This window comes from Pristiophorus japonicus, chromosome 7 (genome assembly GCF_044704955.1).
Source record: "Pristiophorus japonicus isolate sPriJap1 chromosome 7, sPriJap1.hap1, whole genome shotgun sequence".
Taxonomy (NCBI): Eukaryota; Metazoa; Chordata; class Chondrichthyes; family Pristiophoridae; genus Pristiophorus; species Pristiophorus japonicus.
Window position 1 is genome coordinate 2,404,305 of NC_091983.1, and position 25,230 is coordinate 2,429,534.

Genomic DNA, 25,230 nt, shown 5'->3' on the forward strand with positions numbered 1-25,230 from the left:
TGACTAGCACGTGGCATTGGTAGCAATCCCGAGATTACTACTTTTGAGGTCCTACATTTTAATTTAGCTCCTAAAATTCGTTTTGTAGGACTTCATCCCTTTTTTTTTTTACCTATGTCGTTGGTACCAATGTGCACCACGACAACTGGCTGTTCTCCCTCCATTTTTAGAATGTCCTGCACCCACTCCGAGACATCCTTGACCCTTGCACCAGGGAGGCAACATACCATCCTGGAGTCTCGGTTGCAACCGCAGAAACGCCTATCTATTCCCCTCACAATTGAATCCCCTATCACTATCGCTCTCCCACTCTTTTTCCTGCTCTCCTGTGCAACAGAGCCAGCCACGGTGCCATGAACTTGGCTGCTGCTGCCCTCCCCTGATGAGTCATCCCCCCCAACAGTACTCAAAATGGTGTATCTGTTTTGCAGGGGGATGACCGCAGGGGACCCCTGCACTACCTTCCTTGCACTGCTCTTCCTGCTGGTCTTCCATTCCCTCGCTGGCTGTGGACCCTTCACCTGCGATAAGATCAACTCGCTACACGTGCTACTCACGTCATTCTCAGCATCGTGGATGCTGCAGAGTGAATCCACCCTCCGCAACGCGGTCAGTCAGGAGCTGGAGGCGAATACACTTCCCGCAGATGTAGTCGTCAGGGACACCGGAAGTGGTACAGGAGAAGCATATCACATGACCGAGCTCTCCTGCCATGACTTAACCCTTAGTTACCCTTAAATTGACAACAACAATATTAAAAGTTACTGACTGATATAAAAAAGAAAAGCTACTCACCAATCACCAGCCAATCACTTACTCCCTTGGCTGTGATGTCACCTTTTGATTTCTTTCTACTTCTTTTTTGCTTTCTCTCCTTGCTGGAGCTGTACAAGCTCCGCCTCTCTCTCCGGACTGCCCGACTGCTGAGCCTTTATAGGCCGCTGCCTCTCGCCGGCTCCCGCCTCTCCCCGGACTGCTGAGCCTTTATAGGCTGCTGCCTCTCGCTGACTCCTACCTCTCTCGACGCTCCCCGGACTGCCCGACTGCCGAGCCTTTATAGGCCGCTGCCTCTTGCCGACTCCTACCTCTCCCGCCTCTCCCCGGACTGCCCGACTGCTGAGCCTTTATAGGCCGTTGCCTCTCACTGACTCCCGCCTCTCTCAACATGCTCTCTGCATGCTCTCAGCGATGAGATTAGAGGTGCTCAGCACCCTCCCAAATACACTTCCTCCACTTCGAGCAGTCTTTGGCCAGGGACTCCCAGGTGTCAGTGGAGATGTTGCATTTTATCAAGGAGGCTTTGAGGGTGTCCTTGAAACGTTTCGTCTGCCCATCTCGGGCTGGCTTGCCTTGTCGGAGTTCAGAGTAGAGCGCTTGCTTTGGAAGTCGTGTATCAGGCATGCAAAACCCTAATATGTGAATGTCAAAACCGAATGGCTTGTCGACAATCACAGACACAAAATTCGGATAGTTGGGTGAGGTATCAGGGAGTGCCGGGTGTCTGTGGAACTGTACACTCACCCAACGAGGAATCAATGTCTTTGGGAGCGGTTGGACAGGGAGAAAAATTTAAAAGAATAATTATGTATTCGGCCTCAGCTGGAGTACGGTGTCGAAGGGGATTTACTAGAATGGTACCAAGGATGAGGGATTTCAGTAATGTGGAGAGATTAGAGAAGCTGGGGCTGTTCTCCTTAGAGCAGAGGAAGATATGCAGAGATTTGATAGAGGTGTTCAAAGTGATGAAGGATCTTATAGAAACATAAAATTCTGACTGGACTGGACAGGTTAGATGCAGGAAGAATGTTCCCGATGTTGGGGAAGTCCAGAACCAGGGGTCACAGTCTAAGGATAAGGGGTAAGCCAATTAGGACCGAGATGAGGAGAAACTTCTTCACCCAGAGAGTGGTGAACCTGTGGAATTCTCTACCACAGAAAGTTGTTGAGGCCAGTTCGTTAGATATATTCAAATTGGAGTTAGATGTAGTCCTTACGGCTAAAGGGATCAAGGGGTACTGAGGTGAATGATCAGCCATGAACTCATTAAATGGTGGTGCAGGCTCGAAGGGCCGAATGGCCTGCTCCTGCACCTATTTTCTATGTTTCTAACTCCATATACCTGCCTTTGCCACATATCCGTTTATATCTTTGGTTAGCAGAAATCTATCAATCTCCGATTTAAAACGAATTGATCTATCAACTGAAATTTGCGGGAGAGTGTTCCAAATCTCTACCACATTACAACAGTGACTACACACCAAAAGTACTTCATTGGCTGTAAAGAGCTTTGAGACGTCCAGTGGTCATTAAAGGCGCTATATAAATGCAAGACTTACTTTCTTTGTGTGTAGCAGTGTTTCCTAACTTCACTCCTGAAAGGCCTGGCTCTAATTTTTAGACTCTGCCACTAGTCCTGGACTCCCCAACCAGCAGAAATAGTTTCTCTCTACCTACCCTATCTATTCCCCTTAATATCTTGAAAACTTCAATTAAATCACCCCAAATCTTCTAGATTCCAGGAAATACATCCCTAGTTTGCGTAATCTTACCCTTGGAGTACAGGTAGAATTCTCGTAAATCTACGCTGCTTTTCTGCTTTCCATCATCTCTTCCAATGATGTGTCTTCTCTCTAACTCCCCTGATAGCACAATCAACGACTTACTGATTTGAGTGTGCAAATGCCCCATCCTCCTACACTCTGCATGCACTGACATATTAACACTCAGTATCACATTCGCAGGATGAAATAATCCTAGCCACGAGCCCAGAGGCCAGCAGCAACAGCAGGTGCTCCTTCTCGGTCATGACCTGACACTGGAAATACAAATAGCAGAAAAAGAAGAGATAGAGCAACTAACTTTATGTCCTACATTTATTAAAAAAGCAACTGTATGTCACATTTCAAATTAAGTAGTTTAAAAAGAGCACGTTTCTCAAAGCGTACAAACCAGGGAATATTGTATACTAGCAGCATCCAAATGTTACATTTACTACAAACCATGACAGTCTTTGTACTGACAAACTACAGACAACACAATTTACAGCAAACTCTGTTTTTCATAGTGCAGATAAACAAAACTTAATAAATTTAACAATTTAAGGTTAAATAATTTTAAATAATTGTTAAATACAAGACACTTTTCATTTAGAGCTTCTGTACAAAGATAAACAAATTTGGCATTGTACAAGTGGCTTGCTGACTCACTGTGTACACACTACAGCCGTTAATGAACTGTACAAAAATCAGTGAAGTTGTAGATTTAGTAGTGAGCCATTCAAAAGGCAAGTGTAGCTTTAAACATCAGAACACTGCTTGTTCCAGGCACCAATGTTTATTCCTGCAAATGAACATTCCCCTAAAGTAATTGTATCTAAACCTGCTTCATCAGACTAGTGCTAAATTCCAAACAAAGCCCCATGGGTATCACTAAAGTCTTATTGCTATGACACTGCGACAATGAAATAAACTAATTACAAAAAATAGAGCACCTTTTACATTGAAGTTACTGTCTCAAGATTCTATTTTACAATACAGGAGGCCAAGGGGCTCTGGGTGAGTTTCAGCTGCATGGCGAGCAGACACTGCTAGGTGTAACTTATTCTCATCATTGGTGTGTTGGTGTGAACAGAATCAGACACATAATTATAGCTACAACACTTATACCTATTTCTGAACGGATTAGTATAACATTCTAGGAGTTAATACATTTTCCACCAAGTGCTTTATCATGGTGTTTGTACATCAGGACTTCTTGTCGATGGTATTGAAGAACCACTCAGTAAATTTGCGTAATTGTGCGGCAGCGGTCTGGGACTCCTCCTGAAGCCGCAGGTTGTCATGTCGCAGGTGGTGAACCTCAGCTTGCAGCATCGCCTTGTCTTCCTTTTCCTGCTCACAAAAGTAGATCAAATAAAAACAACTGCGCCCGTAGCTTTACAGTCTTGCAAGACCTTTTCTCCCGAATTATATCAGATACATCTATATGCTTGAATACACTGAGAGAGGGAGGGAGGGAGTTCAGGAGTAGGGGTGCACGGAGGGAGGTCTGGAGGAGGGGTGCACGGAGGGAGGGAGGAAACATAGAAAATAGGTGCAGGAGTAGGCCATTCGGCCCTTCGAGTCTGCACCACCATTCAATATGATCATGGCTGATCACCCCCTCAGTACCCCTTTCCTGCTTTCTCTCCATACCCCTTGATCCCTTTAGCCGTAAGGGCCATATCTAACTCCCTCTTGAATATATCCAATGAACCGGCATCAACAACTCTCTACGGTAGGGAATTCCACAGTTTAACAACTCTCTGAGTGAAGAAGTTTCTCCTCATCTCAGTCCTAAATGCTTACCCCTTATCCTCAGATTGTGTCCCCTGGTTCTGGATTTTCCCAATATCGGGAACATTCTTGCTGCATCTAAGCTGTCCAGTCCCGTCAGAATTTTATATGTTCCTATGAGATCCCCTCTTATCCTTCTAAACTCCAGTGAATACAGGCCCAGTCGATCCAGTCTCTCCTCATATGACAGTCCTGCCATCCCGGGAATCAGTCTGGTGAACCTTCGCTGCACTCTGTCAATAGCAAGAACGTCCTTCCTCAGATTAGGAGACCAAACTTGAACACAATATTCCAGGTGAGGCTTCACCAAGGCCCTGTACAACTGCAGTAAGACCTCCCTGCTCCTATACTCAAATCCCCTAGATATAAAAGCCAACATACCATTTGCCTTCTTCACCGCCTGCTGTACCTGCATGCCAACTTTCAATGACTGATGTACCATGACACCCAGGTCTCGTTGCACCTCCCCTTTTCCTAATCTGCCGCCATTCAGATAATATTTTGTCTTCCTATTTTTGCCACCAAAGTGGATAACCTCATATTTATCCACATTATCTGCCATGCATTTGCCCACAACCTAACCAAGTCACTCTGCAGCCTCTTAGCATCCTCCTCACAGTTCACACCGCCACCCAGCTTAGTGTCATCTGCAAACTTGGAGATATTACACTCAATTCCTTCATCTAAATCATTGATGTATATTGTAAATAGCTGGGGTCCCAGCACTGAGCCCTGCGGCACTCCACTAGTCACTGCCTGCCATTCCGAAAAGGGCCCGTTTATTCCGACTCTCTGCTTCCTGTCTGCCAACCAGTTCTCTATCCACACCAGTACATTACCCCCAATACCATGTGCTTTAATTTTGCACAATCTCTTATGTGGGACCTTGTCAAAAGCCTTTTGAAAGTCCAAATACACCACATCCACTGGTTCTCCCTTGTCCACTCTACTGGTTACATCCTCAAACAATTCTAGAAGATTTGTCAAGCAGGATTTCCCTTTCATAAATCCATGCTGACTTGGATCGATCATGTCACTGCTTTCCAAATGCGTTGCTATTTCATCTTAAATAATTGATTTCAACATTTTCCCCACTACTGATGTCAGGCTAACCGGTCTATAATTCCCTTTTTTCTCTCTCCCTCATGTTTTAAAAAGTGGTGTTACATTAGCTACCCTCCAGTCCATAGGAACTGATCCAGAATCGATAATTTGTTGGAAAATGAGGGGTGCGCGGAAGGGGAGGGAGAGGGCTGCGCGGAGGGAAGGAGGGCTGCATGAAGGGAAGGATGTACGGAGGGAGGGTGGGATGGAGGGCTGCGCGGAGGGAGGGAGGAGTATAAAAGAAAAATGGATTTACAGAGAGGGGGCTATATTATTTAATAGTATTTCAAATTCTGACATTTGACATGGTAAAATGGATGTGAAGAAGGAGCAGGTTAAGAGGCGATACCTTCCGTAGGTCATCCTGGAGCTGAATGAGAATGGTTTCCAGCTGATTCACTTTGCCAGTGATCGTGTTGGCACTATTTCCCCTAAATGAAAGCAGCAGGAAAATAACAGTCAGTGCCCGGCACTTCACAAACATCAGCTGATCATCCCATCCTTAGATTAATGGACAGGAGAGATAAAAGGAAGTAACATTGGCAGTCTGAAAGAAAAAACAGCAAATGTGGGAAATACACAGCAAATCTGAGAGTATCTGTACAGCTTGACATTTCAGCTGAAGTCGCACATCATAATATATAGATGAGGAAGGACATTTGGCCCATCTTAGCTCATCCATCTTCATAAATGGTTTTTCCAAGTGTTACTGGAAGTCCTGAATGAAATGTTTCCAGGTATGGGAGGTTGCGATTTGGCAAAGTGGATGGGAAGGGTTGTGTGATTGGAGAGAGGGGAGGGGAGAAGAATTAGAAGCTGGAGGCTGTGGCTGGTTGGTTGGGATTGGAAGTCCTACAGAGGAAATGTCAGGAGCTATGGAGATGATTGATGGCAATGTGGACATTTAGAGACCAAGAGCAGGTGTATCAATGTTTGGCTCAGCACATGGGGTAGAAGTGAGGGGGGCTGGAAGGGAGGGAGAGAGAAGGCTGCATCGTCAAGCTGGCCTTCGCCTTGGCTAATAAAACAGTCAAGATAAATAAAAAGGGTAGGAGGGATTTACACTGGAAAACAAAAGGGGAGACCATGAGATTGTGGAACCGCTACTTGGAGTGAGTCAGAGTGATACAGGAAGGATGACGGAATACTGAAAGACATGTAAATATGAATGGTAGGAGCAGAGAGATAAAGTCGATGAGTTAGAATTGATGGTGAATGGGAGCAAGTATGATGGAGTTACTGCAAGTACTAAAAGGAGGATGGTGTGTAGGGAACAGATGTGCAGGGCTGCGTGTGTTTCATGAAAAAGAGAAAAGAGGAAAGGAGGGAACAGGAGGACATGGTTTGTCAGGAAAATCTTTGGAAATGTGTCACAGTACCTTTAGGTGGACTGGAAGATAGAAAAGGGAATATATCGGTGGTAGGAAAAGAATGCAAATCTAAATCAAACCAAGGAGGGGGAAGTACTGCTGCGGAAGGATGAATATTGGAGGGATACTTCAGTTGTAATCATTTTAATCTTTTGACAGATTGTCCCCACTGTAAATCTCAGTCTGTATGCACCAGGGAGTTTACTCAAATATCAAGAATATCTTCTTACAGATGAAGAAACACAGAAAAGAAAAGACAATATTGGATTTGCTGCTAACTAATGAGGGAATAAGACAACAAGTTTAAGTGGAACATTTGAAGTTTAGCGTTGTTAATTTCAGCGGCAGTGTGGGTGGGGTCTGAACACAGTGAAGCGGTGGAATTGCCAAATCATTATTTTGTGAGGGCAATGATGTCTGAACAGGAGGAACAGCATAAGGGAGAGGGAATAACCAGGAAACCCTTAATACCACAAGGGAAACATAGTAGAAAGGTTTCAGAAGCTGAAAGTAAACAAGGCTCCAGGCTCCAACAGTTCCTATCTAAGGGAGTTGGCTGAGGAAATTGCAAATCCCCTCACCAATTTATTTCAAACCTCACCGGAATCAGGTAACGTCCCAATGGATTGGAAAGTACTGATTGTGCTGCATGGAACCCTCAAATTAAAGATCTGTGGGCCTAACCTCGATTGTGGGGTTTGTGACTTTGATGAGGAGATAGCACAGGAGCTGATCGGAAAGGACAGGGTCTGACCAAAGGGAACCAGTATAGATTCAAATAGAGCAGGTCATGTCTGACTGATTTACTGGCTTTATTTCAGAAGGTTATAGATCTGGTGAGGGTTTCAGGAAAACATTTGATACAACCTGTACCTTGCATAACAGATTGATTTACAAGGTGTGGACCTGTGGGATTAGGCTGGATTGATGTGACTGAAAGCTACATATCATCATCATTGGCAGTCCCTCGAAATCGAGGAAGACTTGCTTCCACTAAGTGAGTTCTCAGCTGACTGAACAGTCCAATAAGGGAATTACAGTCTCTGTCACAGGTGGGACAGACTGTGGTTGAAGGAAAGGGTGGGTGGGACTGGTTTGCTGCACGCTCCTTCCACGCCTGCGCTTGGTTTCTGCATGCTCTCGGCAACGAGACTCGAGGTGCTCGGCGCCCTCCCGGATGCACTTCCTCCACTTAGGGCGGTCTTTGGCCAGGGATTTCCAGGTGTCAGTGGGGATGTCGCACTTTATCAGGGAGGCTTTGAGGGTGTCCTTGAAACGTTTCCACTGCCCACCTGGGGATTGCCTGCCGTGTAGGAGTTCCGAGTAGAGCGCTTGCTTTGGGAGTCATGTGTCGGGCATGCGGACAATGTGGCCCGCCCAACAGAGCTGGTCGAGTGTGGTCAGTGCTTCGATGCTGGGGATGTTGGCCTGATCGAGAACACTGACGTTGGTGCGTCTATCCTCCCAGGGGATTTTCAGGATCTTGCTGAGACATCGTTGGTGGTATTTCTCCAGCGATTTGAGGTGTCTACTGCATATGGTCCATTACTCTGAGCCATATAGGAGGGCAGGTATGTCCTGTAGACCATAATCTTGGATCAGGCCCTCAAACCTGGCACCTCGAACATTCTCTTCTTCAGGCGGCCGAAGGCTGCGCTGGCGCATTGGAGGCAGTGTTGGACCTCGTCATCTATGTCTGCCCTTGCTGATAGTAGGTTCCCGAGTTATGGAAAGTGGTCCACGTTGTCCAGGGCCGCGCCATGGAACTTGATGACCGGGGGGCAGTGCTGTGTGGCGGGGTCAGGTTGGTGGAGGACCTTTGTCTTACGGATGTTTAGTGTAAGGCCTATGCTTTCGTACGCCTCGGTGAAGATGTTGACGATGGCTTGGAATTCAGCCTCTGAATGTGCGCAGACGCAAGCGTCGTCTGCGTACTGTAGTTCGACGACAGGATGGGACAGTTTTGGATCTGGCCTGGAGGCGACGAAGGTGAACAGGTTCCACTCCAGCGGGAAGCTTGTTGAGTGTGGGATGGAGCATTGCAGTGAGGAAGATCTTATGAATGGATAGAGATTGTGGAGAAAGGATATGAGTTATTAGAGGAAAAAGGATAATTATTAGCAGATAATGGGTTATTAAATGAGAAAGGATAGAAATGGAGGCAGAAGGGCATGGAGTTATTAGGGATGAAAGGAGAATGAATGGAGGGCTATTAGTTCCAGAATAACAATAAGAAATCTGAATTCACCCTCTGATGGGAGGTTTGGAAGGGTAGGCTAGATGGACCCAGTGGTATACTGCTCAAAATCATTACTATGTTACTATGTGCAGAGCTGATTGGACTGTTGGTTCTTAATGAAGGGAGCCTAAGAACATAAGAAATCGGAAATAGGAGCAGGAGTAGGCCATACGGTCCCTCGAGTCTGTTCCGCCATTAGATAAGATCATGGCTGATCTTGGACCTCAACTCCATTTTCCTGCCTGATCCCCATAATCCCTTGGTTCCCCTAGAGTCCACAAATCTATCTACCTCAGCCTTGAATATACTCAACAACTGAACATCCACAGCCATTTGAGGTAGAGAATTCCAAAGATTCACAACTGTCTCAGTAAAGAAATTCCTCCTCATCTCAGTCTTAAATGGCCGATCCCTTATCCTGAAACAATGGCTGCTAGTTCTTGACTCTCAAGTTAGAGGAAACAACCTCTCAGCATTTACAGTCAAGCCGCACACCATCCCCGCACCCAGAATCTAGTATGTTTCAATGAGATCACCTCTTATTCTTCTAAACTCGAGTATAGGCCCATTCTACACAATCTCTCATCTTGGACAGCCCTCTCATCCCAGGAATCAATCTAGTGATCCTCCATTGTACCGCCTTCAAGGCAAGTATATCCTTCCTTAAATAAGGAGACCAAAACTGTGCACAGTACTCCAGGTGTGGTCTCACCAAGGCCCTGTACAATTGTAGCAAGACTTCCTTACTCTTATACTCCAACCCCCTGCAATAAAGGACAACATGCCATTTGCCTTCCTTATTGCTTGCTATACCTGCACGCTAGCTTTGTTTCTCTTATCCAAATCTCTTTGAACATCAACATTTAAAAAATATTCTGTATTTCTATTTTTCCTACCAAAGTGAATAATCTCACATTTCCCCACATTATACTCCATCTGTCACCTTACTACCCACTCAATTAACCTGTCTATATTCCTTTGTAGACTCTTTGGGGAAGAGATTTGCATCGCTTGTGCCTCCAGTTAGCGCCAGGCGCAAACGATTTCTCGCCCGGGACTACTACTGCCTCCCGCGAAATTCCATGGGAGTTAGTGGAGGTGCAAACCACAGCGCCCAGCCCCTGCCGGTACGGGACCCAGCCCCTGCCGGTACGGGACCCAGCCCCTGCCGGTACCGGGCCCAGCCCCTGCCGGTACCGGGCCCAGCCCCTGCCGGTACGGGACCCAGCCCCTGCCGGTACCGGGCCCAGCCCCTGCCGGTACGGGACCCAGCCCCTGCCGGTACGGGACCCAGCCCCTGCCGGTACCGGGCCCAGCCCCTGCCGGTACCGGGCCCAGCCCCTGCCGGTACCGGGCCCAGCCCCTGCCGGTACGGGACCCAGCCCCTGCCGGTAAGGGACCCAGCCCCTGCCGGTACCGGGCCCAGCCCCTGCCGGTACGGGACCCAGCCCCTGCCGGTACGGGACCCAGCCCCTGCCGGTACGGGACCCAGCCCCTGCCGGTACGGGACCCAGCCCCTGCCGGTACGGGACCCAGCCCCTGCCGGTACGGGACCCAGCCCCTGCCGGTACGGGACCCAGCCCCTGCCGGTACGGGACCCAGCCCCTGCCGGTACGGGACCCAGCCCCTGCCGGTACCGGGCCCAGCCCCTGCCGAAGAGACCAGTTTGCTGCTGGAGGAGATCGACATTGCCGCCCTAAGCGAGACCCGGCGGGCAGGGGAAGGCCAGCTCAAGGAACAAGGTGGAAGTTACACCTTCTTCTGGAAAGACAAACCAGAGGAAGAACGCCGCCTCCACGAGTCGGTTTCGCCATCAAGACCAAGTCGATCGACCGCCTCAAAGACTCCCCCTGCGGGGTTAATGAACATCTCATGACTCTCCGGCTCACCCTATCCTGGAAGCAGTGCGCCACAGTCATCAGTGCGTACGCCCCAACATTCGACCCAACAGATGAGACCATAGGGTTTTTACTTCAGACTCGAAAAATCCCTGTCCCGCGTCCCTAGGGGCGACAAACTGATCCTCCTTGGTGACTTCAACGCCAGAGTCGGTAAGGGCATAGACCTCTGGGAAAGCATGAGCGGAAGGGAGGAGGTGGGAAAGCCTACTCCAGCAGTACCCTGCTCCTGACAAAATGTCCAGAGCATGAACTTGTCATCACCAACACCTTGTTCCGCCAGAGGGACATTTACAAGGCATCATGGCAACACCCTCACTCCAAACACTGGCACCTGCTCGACTAGGTTATCATCCGAGCCAAGGATTGCAAGGACGTGCGCATCACCCACGCCACGACAGGAGCAGACGACTGCTGGACGGACCACCGCCTAATCCGATCCATCATCAACATCAACATCTCCTGCCGGTACAGCCCCCAGCTGGTACCGGGCCCGTATTAAATAAAACCATTGCAGATAAATTTCAGGAATAAAAAATAATTTGGCACCAAATACTCCCCGCTTTTATGTAAAGGATCTTTAAACATGTTGTTGCTATTTGGAGCAAACTCTTATCTTAAACAAGCTGTTAATGAGAACAGATGGCAACATTTTTGCCTCACTCGGGAGTTTAAGAGGAATCACATTACACGAGAAACGTAAAGTCATCAATTTCACATATCCCGCTGGCAGAATGCAGAACTTGAGTTCCCAATCAATCCCGTTTAATCCATATTTATTTATAGTGACTGGAACCTAATACTCTGCACTGCAAGATCGATGCAAGAGCCTCACACACAGACATATACACACCCAGTCAGTCACACACAGACATATACAGTCAGTCATACACACTCAGTCTTACACACACTCAGTCACGCAAACACAGACAAGTCTCACACAGACACACACACGCAACGTTATGCACACAATAGATCGGAATAACATGGTTTCAACCATTCTGAAAATGTTATAAAACATTTGGGTTAATACTTTTATTTATACTTATACTTGGCTTAAAAACCATTGCACAGGTTTGTAGCTGGCTTTCAGCACGATGCGTGTGATGCAGAAAAATGCAGTGCTTCGAGTCAAAAGGAACACAACTCAGTTCCCTTCGTGGAAACAATAAAAAAAATGACCTGCTGGAACAAAACCGATTCACCAGGCATCCAAGGTCAGCAGTTGCACATTACGTCATCTGCTTCTACCCTTAAGCCTCCTGATGTGTCTGGAAAGCCCATCTCTGTGCCGACTGCTGCAACAATGTGGCTTACGAGTCACAATGCAGTGGTGGTTGTGTAAGTCTCGAGTCTAATCAATTCATCTCACGTCATCAATCTGGGGCTGAGCAGGAGGAATGGGATTTTTTTTTTATATAAAAAGAAAAATATTCCAAACATAAAATAGTGGAAATAAAAGTTATTGCAGGAACTTAAATGCACGTGTATGAGTGCAATGATGCTGAAGCTGTTGCTTACTGAAACACCAGATAGAAAATGCGGAGATGTGTACACACTTTCAGCCACGTGGAATCCAGACACCTAACCAATGTCCCAGCGGACCAGCCTGCACGCAGCAGAGGGAGAAATGGTAAACCGAGCAACATGCACTCCATCACATTCAGCCACTGCTTTAACACACCATTTTACACAACATTTTAGAACGCACCCCATTTAAACTCACGAGGCAGTGGAATTAAATTACTGTGTTTGAATTTAGTGTGCCTTGGGAACTGTTCATCAGATCTGGTTTTAATTGGTACAGAACAGGGGGGCTTCACTAAACCATGGAAGTAGCAATTAAAATGCATGCATTATTTTGTGGTACAGATCTCGTTGGTTTTACTGATGACAAATTCCCATGTGAATGACCCAAATCGTCAGCATAAAGCTGGTTACAATTGTTCAGTTCTGAAAAGGCTGAAGATAGATTTTCTCTGAGCAGTTCTGGTAAATCTATTTTTTAATGTAGAGATTTCAGCCCCAGCATTGCTGCTGAGCTGACTGACCAGAATTTAGTAGTGGTATTGCTTCCAATAACAGTCAATTTTTAAGATAGCTGAGGCAAAGCAGCCTTGCTGAATGTGGCACCAAGGAGTCCTCACAAAACTGATGTCAATGGAGGTCAAGGGAAAGCTGTCCAGTGGTTGGGGTCGCTGCTGACATCATCATCATCATAGGCAGTCCCTCGGAATGGAGGAAGATTTGCTTCCACTCTAAAAATGAGTTCTTAGGTGGCTGAACAGTCCAATACGAGAGCCACAGTCCCTGTCACAGGTGGGAACAGATAGTCATTGAGGGAAGGGGAGGGTGGGACAGGTTTGCCGCATGCTCTTTCCGCTGCCTGCACTTGATTTCTGCATGCTCTCGGCGATGAGACTCGAGGTGCTCCCAGATGCACTTCCTTCACTTAGGGCGGTCTTTGGCCAGGGACTCCCAGGTGTCAGTGGGGATGTTGCACTGAAGGAGGCTTTGAGGGTGACTTGTAATGTTTCCTCTGTCACCTTTGGTTCGTTTGCCGAAGGAGTTCCGAGTAGAGCACTTGCTTTGGGAGTCTCATGTCTGGCATGCGAACAATGTCACCTGCCCAGCGGAGCTGATTGAGTACGGTCAGTGGTTCAATGCTGAGGATGTTGGACTGGTCGAGGACGCTAATGTTGGTGCATCTGTCCTCCCAGAGGATTTGTAGGATCTTGCGGAGACATCGCTGGTGGTATTTCTCCAGCGACTTGAGGTGTCTACTGTACATGGTCCATGTCTCTGAGCCATACAGGAGGGCGGGTATTACTACAGCCCTGTTGACCATGGGCTTCGTAGTAGATTTGAAGTCTTGGTCTTCGAACACTCTTTTCCACAGACAGTTGAAGGCTGCACTGGCACACTGGAGGCGGTGTTGAACGTTGTCGTCAATGTCTGCTCTTGTTGATAAGAGGCTCCCGAGGTAAGGGAAATGGTTCACGTTGTCCAGGGCCGCGCCGTGGATCTTGATGACTGGGGGTCAGTGCTAAGCAGCGGGGACAGGTTGGTAGAGGACCTTTGTCTTACAGATGTTTAGCGTAAGACCCATGCTTTCGTATGCCTCAGTGAATACGTTAACTATGACTTGGAGTTCAGCCTCTATGTGCGCAGACGCAGGCGTTGTCCGCGTACTGTAGCTTGACGAGAGGTTGGAATGGTCTTGGACCTGGCCTGGAGACGATGAAGGTTGAACAGGTTACCACTGGTTCTGTAGTTTAGTTCCACTCCAGCGGGGAGCTTATCAACTGTGAGGTGGAGCATGGCAGCGAAGAAGATTGAGAAGAGGGTTGGGGCGATGACACAGCTTTGTTTGACCCCGGTCTGGACGTGGATTGGGTCTGTAATGAATCCGTTAGTAAGGATCACAGTCTGCATGTCATTGTGGAGCAGGCGGAGGATGAAGAACTTTTGGGGGCATCCGAAATGGAGGGGGACACTCCATAGAACCTCGCGGTTGACAGTGTCAAAGGCCTTTGTGAGGTCGAAAAAGGCCATGTACAAAGGCTGGCACTGTTCCCTGCAGCTGTCACGCTGTAAAAATCATGTCCGTTGTGCCCAATAGGAGATGAAATCTGCACTGTGACTCCTGACAAAATGTCTAGAACATGAACTTGTCATCACCAACACTTTGTTCCGCCAAAGGGACTAGTATCTTGGCAACACCCTCGCTCCAAACACTGGCACCTGCTCGACTAGGTCATCCTCCGAGTCAGGGATCGCAAGGATATGTGCATCACCCGTGCCATGACAGGAGCTGATGACTGCTGGACGGAGCACCGCCTAAATCCGATCCATCATCGACATCAACATAGCCCCAAAGCGGAGGGAGCAGCAGAAGCAGTGCCACAAAAAAGTACCGGGGCACTTAAGAGACCCAGCTAAGAGAGCCCATTACAGTCAGCGCCTCACAGCTAACCTGGCGTGCCTTGACGACCCCAAGAAGCAGAATGCCCACAGCGCTTTGTCTGCCCTCCAAGCCTCTATAATCAGCGCTTGCGAAGAGACGATCGATCACTCAACTAGGAAACACCAGGACTGGTTTGATGAGGAGCTCCTCCTGGAGTCACAGTGCAGATTTTGTCCCCTACGGGACACAACGGTCGCAGCTGACACTAAGGTTGTTGGAGCCCAATCATTGCAGCCCGAGGACATGCCTGTAGGAGTTCCCCAGGGTAGTATCCTCTGTCTAACTATAGTCAACTTCTTCCTTAATGACCTTCCCTCTTTTAGAAGGTCAGGACTGAGGCGGTTTGCTGATGATTCTAGTGTCCAGCTCCATTCATAAATGAAGCAGTCCATTCCAGCCAACATCCCGTCTAGGGCTGACAAGTGGCAGGTAACAATCATGCCACACAAGTGCCAGGTAATGACCATCTCCAACAAGAAAAGGCTCAACCACGTCCTCCTAGCCATCAATTACAGCACCATCATGGAGTTTCCCCATCAACATCGTGAAGGTCACCACTGACCAGAATCATCGGACCTGTCATATCAACAAGAGCAGGCAGAGGCTGGGCACCCTGCAAGCAGTGGTTCATCGCACTCTCAAAGCCTCTCCACCATTTACAAGGTTCAAGTTAGGAGTGTGATGGAATACTCACCATTAAACTGAATGGATGCAGCTGCAACTGTGCTCAAGTATCACAAAACCACTCAGGACAGGACAGAGAACTTGATTGGTGCCCTGTCACCGAACTTAACATCCACTCCCACTGGCCATTGCTGCAGTGTGTCCTATCTACAGGATTTCACTGCAGCATCTCGCCAAGGTTACATCTACCTCAGAGAAGCATAAGAGCAACTAAGTCCAAGTTCCCTCCAAGTTGCACATCACCCTGACTTGTACATAGCACCTGTTTCTTCAACGCTGCTGGGTCAAAATCCTGGAATGCCGTGTGTAAAATTGTGGGGGTACCATCAGCACATGGACTGCAACAGTTCACGAAGTCCCAACATCAACTTCTCAGAGACTAAGGATACGCAATAAAATAAAAATCAAGTGTGTTATAATGTGTTTTATGATGAAAGGCATCAATAGTTTCCAAATAACAGATCGGAATACAAAAGCAAAATACTGCAGATGCTGGAAATCTGAAATAAAAACAGAAAAATGCTGGAAATACTCAGCAGGTCAGGCAGCATTTGTGGAGAGAGAAACAGAGTTAACGTTTCAGGTCGATGACATTTCATCAGAACTGGTTTTATAATGGATCTGATTAGTTCAGCTACAGTTTTAGACCAGATAGAGCTCCTCTACCTCGTGTAATACACTGTGTAGTTGTTCACATTGTAAAATGCAGTCATGCTTTCCCACAATCTAGATAGGCACCCCAGTAGCTTTTGACCCATGGCTATTCAAATAGTTAAATATTTCAGATTATTCTATTTATGTTGAGGAAATGATTTTGAACTATGTTAGCTGGAGGTTTTCTTGCCTTCCTGTCTACAAGATGCTGGTGTCAGGCTGTCTGCAGGATTAAGACTGTCTGTAGGATTTAGCCCAGGTGCTTTGCTTGGCAGGTCAACCAGCAATGTCCTAAACTAATGGGTTTGTGTCAAGGCATTCATTGGATATCTAAACAAGCTGGCGATTGGTATTCAACTCACTTGGCATCATGACATAGGTGTCTTTGCTACTGGTTTTGATTGACAGCCCAATACCCCAGAGACGTTTGAACACTATTTTTGATTGACAGTTTTGCTTAATTTGAGAGGGGTAGCTTGCGATCGCCCTTTGTACTAGATTGGACATCAAAAAGAAAGGGTTGTATAATCAGGCTGGAGTCCCCATAATCTTCAGTTTTTTATTTTGCTGGGTCCCTAGGTAGGTTAGGGGCTTAATGAGGCACTACATCAGATTCATTTCTTACATAATGGTGTGTTTTCATGATTAAAAGTAACTGAAGATAATATAATTAAGACATATGAAATTAATGATTGTAAACCTGTGGCCAACCACATTTGATCTTCCTGTTCCAGGCAATGGAGCTGCTTCCTCTCGTACTTAGAATCATTTGCAAGGTTCAAGTACAAGAATTAACAGCAGTCTTGATAACTCCATAAAGGCCTTTGTTCTCAAATCCATATAAATGTTGCGCATTGAGCAACCCAAATAAAACAAGCTTCTTCGTCACGGGTGAACTTTTTATAGAACAAACCGTACAAATAGTTTTCATCTGATGCCTCGTCTCTTGGAAGGGGTCAACCTAAATGCTCAAGAATGTTTCATAAAATAAACTTCATAAAATGGACTGGTCATCAGAACATCATTGCAAGGTTTTTTTTATTTGGCAAGGCCAACTGTTGGGAGAAAAAGAACCAGCAAAAGCTGTTGGGATAGATTAAAAAAAAAATACTTTGTGCTGATTAAGGGGAAGGCTGTTGGTGTTGGGAAATGAAGTTACTTTGTATTTCAGACTCTCAGTCTCAGCATCAAGCACCTCCAGGTCAAGTATAACACAGTGAGATGCAGAATAAAGCTCTCTCTACTCTTACCTACCTCCCTCAGAAAAGCAGCCCCTACAGCACCACAGTGTGTTATTTACCCACCAATTCTCACAACGAACATCCTTAGACCCATTACACTGACAGGCCTGTTGAATTAGAGGCAGTTCTGTGCTGAAACCCATACCCATTAGGAGCTGGATTGGAATTGCCCAAACTCTGCTCAAAATTACAACCAATAGAGAGAGGATCCCATCAGCCGGGTCTAGATTTGAACATGTTTAACTCACTGCACCACCCACTTCCCCTGGGGTGGATCTTGTCGGAAAGATCAGTGCCAGTGGGTCCTTTTTTTTTATAAAAGGTTCAAACATTGTGAATGCAGGCAGCCTAAACCCAGTGTGAAGGACATGTTCGAAAGGATAATTCAAGTTATTTGTTATTTTGTACATATGAATTATCTTTTTTTACTTTTTACAAGTATGAATCAGGTCTATGGATAGTGAGGGAATAACTGATATTTTTCGTGGCAAGTCAGATGATTCACTGCTCTGTAACACAATTTTACCAAGCAATGAACAATGTACTATTCTGCTGTCAAGTTGCAATTGCTTCAACTTGTCCTGTCCCTTTAATGCCACATTTCTGACAATAAAAGGCATTGGAGGTTAAATGTTATGGGTCAGAAGTTTGCAAATTGGCAGGTGCTTTTACATTTCTTGCCCCAGGTTAGAGAAATGACCATCTGTTAAAATATATTCTTGATATTTTAAAGCATCATGTGTGAAGTGTGACAGACTCAAAATGTTGTGTGTGTATATGTGCACAGATAGAGCAAGAGTGAGGGAGGGATGAAAATAGGAACATAGGAATTGATGGGCAAAAAAAGACAATGGTCCATCTAGTTCGTCTGCTAACATCCTGGCAGTCACTTGATCCAATCATAATGGATTGTTGGCTAATCACAGCAATCAATCTCTACCAATGAGTCTACCACAGAGCCAAACATGAGGCGAGGAAAAGCCCAGTGGTGGAGAGCTTTGAGAAGCCCAGGTCCAAAGTTACCTCTTCCTCCCGAGCACGGGCCACATGACATGTCTCAAATTACTCCCACACTGCATCCCAAAATTTTTTTTTATGAAAGAAATCTATTGAATTTGTATTTAAATTAATCGATACTAACTGCTTCCACCATCTCCCCAGTGAGCCTGTTCCAAAGATTGACACCCACTCTCTGAAATATAGTTTGGATTCCCCCCGGTCGAGCGCAGGCAGTGTCCTCTGGTTCTATATCTCCGGGCCACGTGAAACAGCTCATCACTGTCAACATCATCCAATCCCTTTAGCGTCCTAGAAACAGCAATTCTAGCTCAACCTTCTCTTCTGCAGTGAGAACATGCCCAGTTTACACAACCGCTCCACCTCCTCAGTAGAAAACAACAGATATCTGGTAAAGAGTACAAGGATCCGATTCTAACAGGGCTTCAGATGACATTTACACACTGTTCAAGTTGAGCTCCCGATTAAAAAGATTCACTGAAAGGGCTTTAGAACAGCATTCACTAGAATCAAATAAAACCTAAAATGTTCCTCCTTCTTCTTAGGCAGTCCCTTGTAGCGAGGCTGACTTGCTTCCACACAAAAAAAGGGACGAGTTCACAGGTGTTTCAATGAAGCACCTGACATTCCAGGTCCTTCATAACTACATATTGAAGGGTGGAAGATGCCTGTGCGTTATACATAATACAAAATATATTTTGAAGAGTCAATGCATGAGTGTAGCTTTTAAATTAAATCTAAATGAGTAAGCTATTTACTGAATCAAAGTCAGAAAAAATCAGTACAAACACTACGAGAGTAACTGAATGATTACAGAAAACACAAGCATAAACTTACCATGACCTGTTCAACTACTGCACAAAGTCATCTGTCGATATGTTTCAGTGTTGAAAGCACAACTGTCTGATACTATCGAGAGATGCATTATTGATACCACAAACCAGCATAGCAGCCAGAGTTCAGCTAGATCTGGCAATGTGCCTTTCTCATATCTGACTTGGAATGAATTCCTGAGTTGAGTTAATGCCAGCAGCAGTCAGATCACTGAAGACTATGCGTTTGGGTGTATGAGAGAGACGGCACACATCATTAAACAGGAGAGAAACTGCATACATGCAATCCAGAAATCTAGCTTCAAATACAGCCCTGAATATAAACCATTATATACAGTGAGGATGAACGTGCAGTGGAGCACGGGCTTGTCACAGGTGCCGCTTCAGGTGTACCCCAGCATTTCCCCCACTTGTATAGCACAAGATTGTGGCAAAATTGTAGCCTATTCTGGACCTGTTGCTAAATCCAATTATTAAAATTTTTTAAATCATTTATATAGGTGTTACACTGACACAAGGCACACTTCTCCCCTCAATTTATAGAATTACTCATCAGATCTCTCACGAATCCCACCCACAGTATGCAGCAGCATTACATATGCGTTACAATAGCCAGAGGGAGGGAGGGAGGGGCCGGGGAGGAGGGAGGGGCCAGGGGCGGGGGAGGGTCCCGGGGAGGAGGGGCCAGGAGCTGGACCGGGGGGAGGCCTCTGGGTAGAGCGGGGGAGGGGCCGGGAGCCGCAATGACATTAATCAGTGAACGCTGATCTGAAAATCTCTGTGATGAAATGCAGGTGGTTGTCAGGCAAGGAACTGTTGACGATATTGCATGATATGAATACCGATGCTTAAAATTAAAGAAATGCTTCCGCTTTTGAAAAGTATTGTAGGTTTGGCTGGATTCGTAAAGTTCATGTATATGTCAACAACCAACACCCTGGCATTCAATGTCCATGAGGAAATTGGGCATTTACAAAGTACAAAGTGTCCCTCTTATTGGTATGTCCAAGAATTGACAACATAAATCCTGACAGTGACTGCTGGATATGTGCAATGGGCAAGTGTCAGACTGTAATCCACAAACAAAACAGGAGGCGGCCATTTAGCCCCTCGAGCCTGTTCAGCCATTCAATGAGTTCATGGCTGATCTGTATCGCTGCTCCATTTGCCTGCCATTCATGTCCCTTGATGCCCTTACCCAACAGAACTCAGTCTTAACATTTTCAATTAACCCCCAGCATTCACAGACTTTTTGGGGCGAGTGTCCCAGATTGCCATGACCCGTTGCGTGAAGAAATGCTTCCTGATTTCACTCCTAAACGGCCTAACTCAAACAGGATTATGCCCTCATGTTCTGGATTCCCCCACTAGGGGAAATTATTTCTCTGCATATACCCTATCGAACCCCTTAAACATTTTAAAGACATCGATTAGATCACCCCACCAACTATCTGGATCAACCAGGCTTATATTCACTGGAATTTAGAAGAATGAGAGGGGATCTCATAGAAACATATAAAATTCTGACGGGATTGGACAGGTTAGATGCAGGAAGAATGTTCCCGATGTTGGGGAAATCCAGAACCAGGGGTCACAGTCTAAAGATAAGGGGTAAGCCATTTAGGACCGAGTTGAGGAGAATTGTGAACCTGTGGAATTCTCTACCACTGAAAGTTGTTGAGGCCAGTTCGTTGGATATATTCAAAAGGGAGTTAGATGTGGCCCTTACGGCTAAAAGGATCAAGGGGTATGGAGAGAAAGCAGGAATGGGGTACTGAGGTTGCATGATCAGCCATGATCATATTGAATGGTGGTGCAGGCTCGAAGGGCTGAATGGCCTACTCCTGCACCTATTTTTTATGTTTCTATCTAAACTCAAGGGAATACAAACCAAGTTTAGGCAACCTGTCCTCATAATTTAACCCTTTGAGCCCTGGTGTCGTTCTGGCGACTGCATTGTGACCCCTCCAAGGCTTTCCTGAGATTCGGTGCTCAATACTGAATGCAGCACTGCAGATGGGGTCTGACTGAGGCTCTGTACAACTAAAGCACAATTTCTTCCGCCTTGTCTTCCAGCTCCCGGAGATAAAGGTCAGCGTTCCAATAGTTTTTTTGCATCTAGCTTTTAATACATGGACACGCAAATATCTTTTCTCCTCCACAGTCTCTCACCATTAAGAAATATTCTTGGATCCAAAGTGGATGAGCTCACTTCCCCACAAGGAACTCCACCTGCCACACTTTTGTCCCCTCACCGAGTCTATCTCTGTCCCTTCATTAACTTCCTGCTCCCATCTACACAACTTACTGTGTTTCCCATTTGCAAATCTGGGTATACAACTCTCTATTCCTTCATCCAAGTCATTAATACATATGATGAAAAGCTGAAGTAGCAGTGTAGATCCCTGGGGAACACCACTTGTCACATCCCACCAGTTAGACAATGTTTCTTTGATGCCTACTCTCTGACTCGCACCTCCCAACCAATTACCAACCCACAAGGTTACCTCAATTCCCTGTGCTTTCATTTTTGCTAATAATCTTGTGTGCGGAACCTTCACAATTGCCTTCTGGAAAATCGGGCATCAACCTTGGCTCAGTGGCAGCAAACTCGTGAGTTAGCGACTGATGCTTCAGTGCAGTACTGAGGCTGCCTTTCGGATGAGACGTTAAACCTCTCAGGTGGACATAAAAGATCCCATGGCACTATTTCGAAGAGCAGGGGAGTTTTCCCAGTGTCCTGGCCAATACTTATCACCAAACACAGATTATTGGGTCATTATCTCATTGCTGCTTGTGGAACCTTGCTGTACGTAGATTGGCTGCCACCTGTCTCTACATTATATCAGTGACTACACGTTATCGACTACAAAGCACTTTAGGACTTCGAGGTTGTTAAAGGCACCATACAAATCTTTCTTCTATGTTGGTGACACTGCAAATAAGCAGCCTATACAGTAATCACTGTTACACATTGCTTAAACTCTTTTATTGCTGTGTTTAATTTTTCTGACACTGAGTTTTGCATTAATCCTTGCATCACCTAACAACAGGTTTTCAAATTTACACCAACAGATATGAGCTGCAATCTCAGATAAAGATTATTCCAATATACAAGCCCATTGTGGTTCTTGAGAATCATAAAATAACAGTTCAATTGTTCTAGAGCAGCTAAAATAACATGAGGGTTAATGGGAAAGGAACATTTAAACATGAACAATGAGGTCCAGGATACAGAGAATTGAATGAGGCCCAATACTGCAGTTCAAGGCCATTCACTACTAAATTAATCCAATATGATGTTGGAATAAAGTGTTGCATTACCTACTGGGCCTCTGACATTTCTCATTTGAAGAATCTCAAACTTCACTTGTAAATAAGATAGTTCCCATGGCCCCAAGTTTCACCATGATTTGCTCCTGGAGCAACTGGTGTAGAACAGAGTATCGTAGAAATCAGAATTCTCGCCATTTAGTTTGCTCCAGTTATAGTCAGTTAGAACAGTTTCACTTTGGAACAAAATTTTTTTTTCAAAAGGGGGCGTGTCCGGCCACTTACGCCTGTTTTCAAAGTTTCGGCAGTGAAAACTTACTCCAAACTAACTTAGAATGGAGTATGTGAAGATTTTTCTACGCTTGAAAAAACCTTTTCTACACTTTAGAAAATCAGGCGTAGGTTACAAATCAGGCGTAGGGAATGGGGGGTGGGGGGTTTAAAGGGAAGTTTACAAACATTAAACACTTCAGTTATACAAATAAAGAGCCATCATCAATAATAAATGATAAAAACATCAATAAATCAACCAATAAGTCAATCAAAAAAATTAATAAATTATTTTTTTAAAAAATCAATAAAACAAAACATTTTCTACTTACCGACTGCAGCACCGGGAGCCCTCCAACAGCGTGCTGGGATGCCCCCCCCCAGTGTGTGTGTGTGTGTGTGTGTGTCTCTCATTCTGTCTGTCAGTGTCTGTGTTTCTGACAGGGAGGGAAGGGGAGAAGGGGGGAAAGGTGATGGGGGAGAGGGGGGGAAGGTGATGGGGGAGGGGGGGGAAAGGTGATGGGGGAGGGGGGGAAAGGTGATGGGGGAGGGGGGGAAGGTGATGGGGGAGAGGGGGGGAAAGGTGATGGGGGAGGGGGGGAAAGGTGATGGGGGAGGGGGGGAAGGTGATGGGGGAGAGGGGGGGAAAGGTGATGGGGGAGGGGGGGAAAGGTGATGGGGAGGGGGGGAAAGGTGATGGGGGAGGGGGGGAAAGGTGATGGGGGAGGGGGGGAAGGTGATGGGGGAGAGGGGGGGAAAGGTGATGGGGGAGGGGGGGAAAGGTGATGGGGAGGGGGGGAAAGGTGATGGGGGAGGGGGGGAAAGGTGATGGGGGAGGGGGGGAAAGGTGATGGGGGAGGGGGGGAAAGGTGATGGGGGAGGGGGGGAAAGGTGATGGGGGAGGGGGGGAAAGGTGATGGGGGAGGGGGGGAAAGGTGATGGGGGAGGGGGGGAAAGGTGATGGGGGAGGGGGGGAAAGGTGATGGGGGGGAAAGGTGATGGGGGAGGGGGGGAAAGGTGATGGGGGAGGGGGGGAAAGGTGATGGGGGAGGGGGGGAAAAGGTGATGGGGGAGGGGGGGAAAAGGTGATGGGGGAGGGGGGAAAGGTGATGGGGGAGGGGGGGAAAGGTGATGGGGGAGGGGGGAAAGGTGATGGGGGAGGGGGGGGAAAGGTGATGGGGGAGGGGGGGGAAAGGTGATGGGGGAGGGGGGGGAAAGGTGATGGGGGAGGGGGGGGAAAGGTGATGGGGGAGGGGGGGGAAAGGTGATGGGGAGGGGGGGAGAAAGGTGATGGGGGAGGGGGGGGAAAGGTGATGGGGGAGGGGGGGGGGAAAGGTGATGGGGGAGGGGGGGGGGAAGGTGATGGGGGAGGGGGGGGAAAGGTGATGGGGAGGGGGGGGGAAAGGTGATGGGGAGGGGGGGGGAAAGGTGATGGGGAGGGGGGGGGAAGGTGATGGGGAGGGGGGGGAAAGGTGATGGGGGAGGGGGGGGGAAAGGTGATGGGGGAGGGGGGGGAAAGGTGTGGGGGAGGGGCCGGAAAGGTGATGGGGAGGGGGGGGGAAAGGTGATGGGGGGGGGGGGGGGAAAGGTGATGGGGCAGGGGGGGAAAGGTGATGGGGGGAGGGGGGGAAAGGTGATGGGGGAGGGGGGGGAAAGGTGCTGGGGGAGGTGGGGGGGAAAGGTGATGGGGGAGGGGGGGAAAGGTGATGGGGGAGGGGGGGGAAAGGTGATGGGGGAGGGGGGGAAAGGTGATGGGGGAGGGGGGGAAAGGTGATGGGAGGGGGGGAGAAAGGTGATGGGGGAGGGGGGGGAAAGGTGATTGGGGGGGGGGAAGGAGAAGGGGGAGGGAGGCTGAATGGGCAGGGCCCAAGACTTCGGGCAGGGCCCATCCCCACACCAGATTTACAGGTAAGTGGCGTTGTGTCGTGTCGGGATCGCGGGTCGGGGGGAGCGCGGGTCAAGGGGGTGGTGGGAGGCCGGTCGGTTCAGTTCGGGTCGGGGGGAGGGAGGGAGAGGGAGGTTAGGTCGGGGGGAGGGAGGTCAGGTCGGGTCCAGTCCGTGGGGTCGGGGGGGTGCGGGAGTCGGGTCGTGGTCGGTGTCGGGTCGCGGTCCGGGGGCGGGAATCGGGAGTCGGGTCGGGAGGAAGCAGGAGCTGGCAGTGGGAGGAGCCTTATTCACGCAGCCCCAGTGAGACCATTCGTCCAGGGCTAGGGGCTGCGTGCTTCGGGCACTTCCCACACAGTTTTGGGCGCCTGGAGCTACTGCACATGCGCGCCCACTGTAGTGCGCATGTGCAGAGGTCCTGGCACTGTTTTCAGCGCAGGGACCTGGCTCCGCCCCCTACAG

The 25,230-nt window shown here is 47.6% G+C and overlaps 1 protein-coding gene across 4 annotated transcripts in view; it reads right to left on the reverse strand.

The window, feature by feature from the left end:
- Positions 1 to 2,855: 2,855 nt before the first annotated feature.
- sipa1l2 (signal induced proliferation associated 1 like 2) overlaps positions 2,856 to 25,230 on the reverse strand; it is a 541,912-nt gene continuing 519,537 nt past the window's right edge. For 3 of the 4 annotated variants that reach the window (XM_070884682.1, XM_070884684.1, XM_070884681.1), the window contains exons 20-21: positions 5,788 to 5,869; positions 2,856 to 3,890 (exon numbers count right to left, since the gene is read on the reverse strand). In XM_070884682.1, coding sequence (XP_070740783.1) covers positions 3,744 to 3,890; positions 5,788 to 5,869 — 229 coding nt within the window. In that variant the 3' untranslated portion in view covers positions 2,856 to 3,743. The remainder of the gene's footprint in view (positions 3,891 to 5,787; positions 5,870 to 25,230) is intronic. The other variant, XM_070884683.1, reaches the window with a different exon arrangement.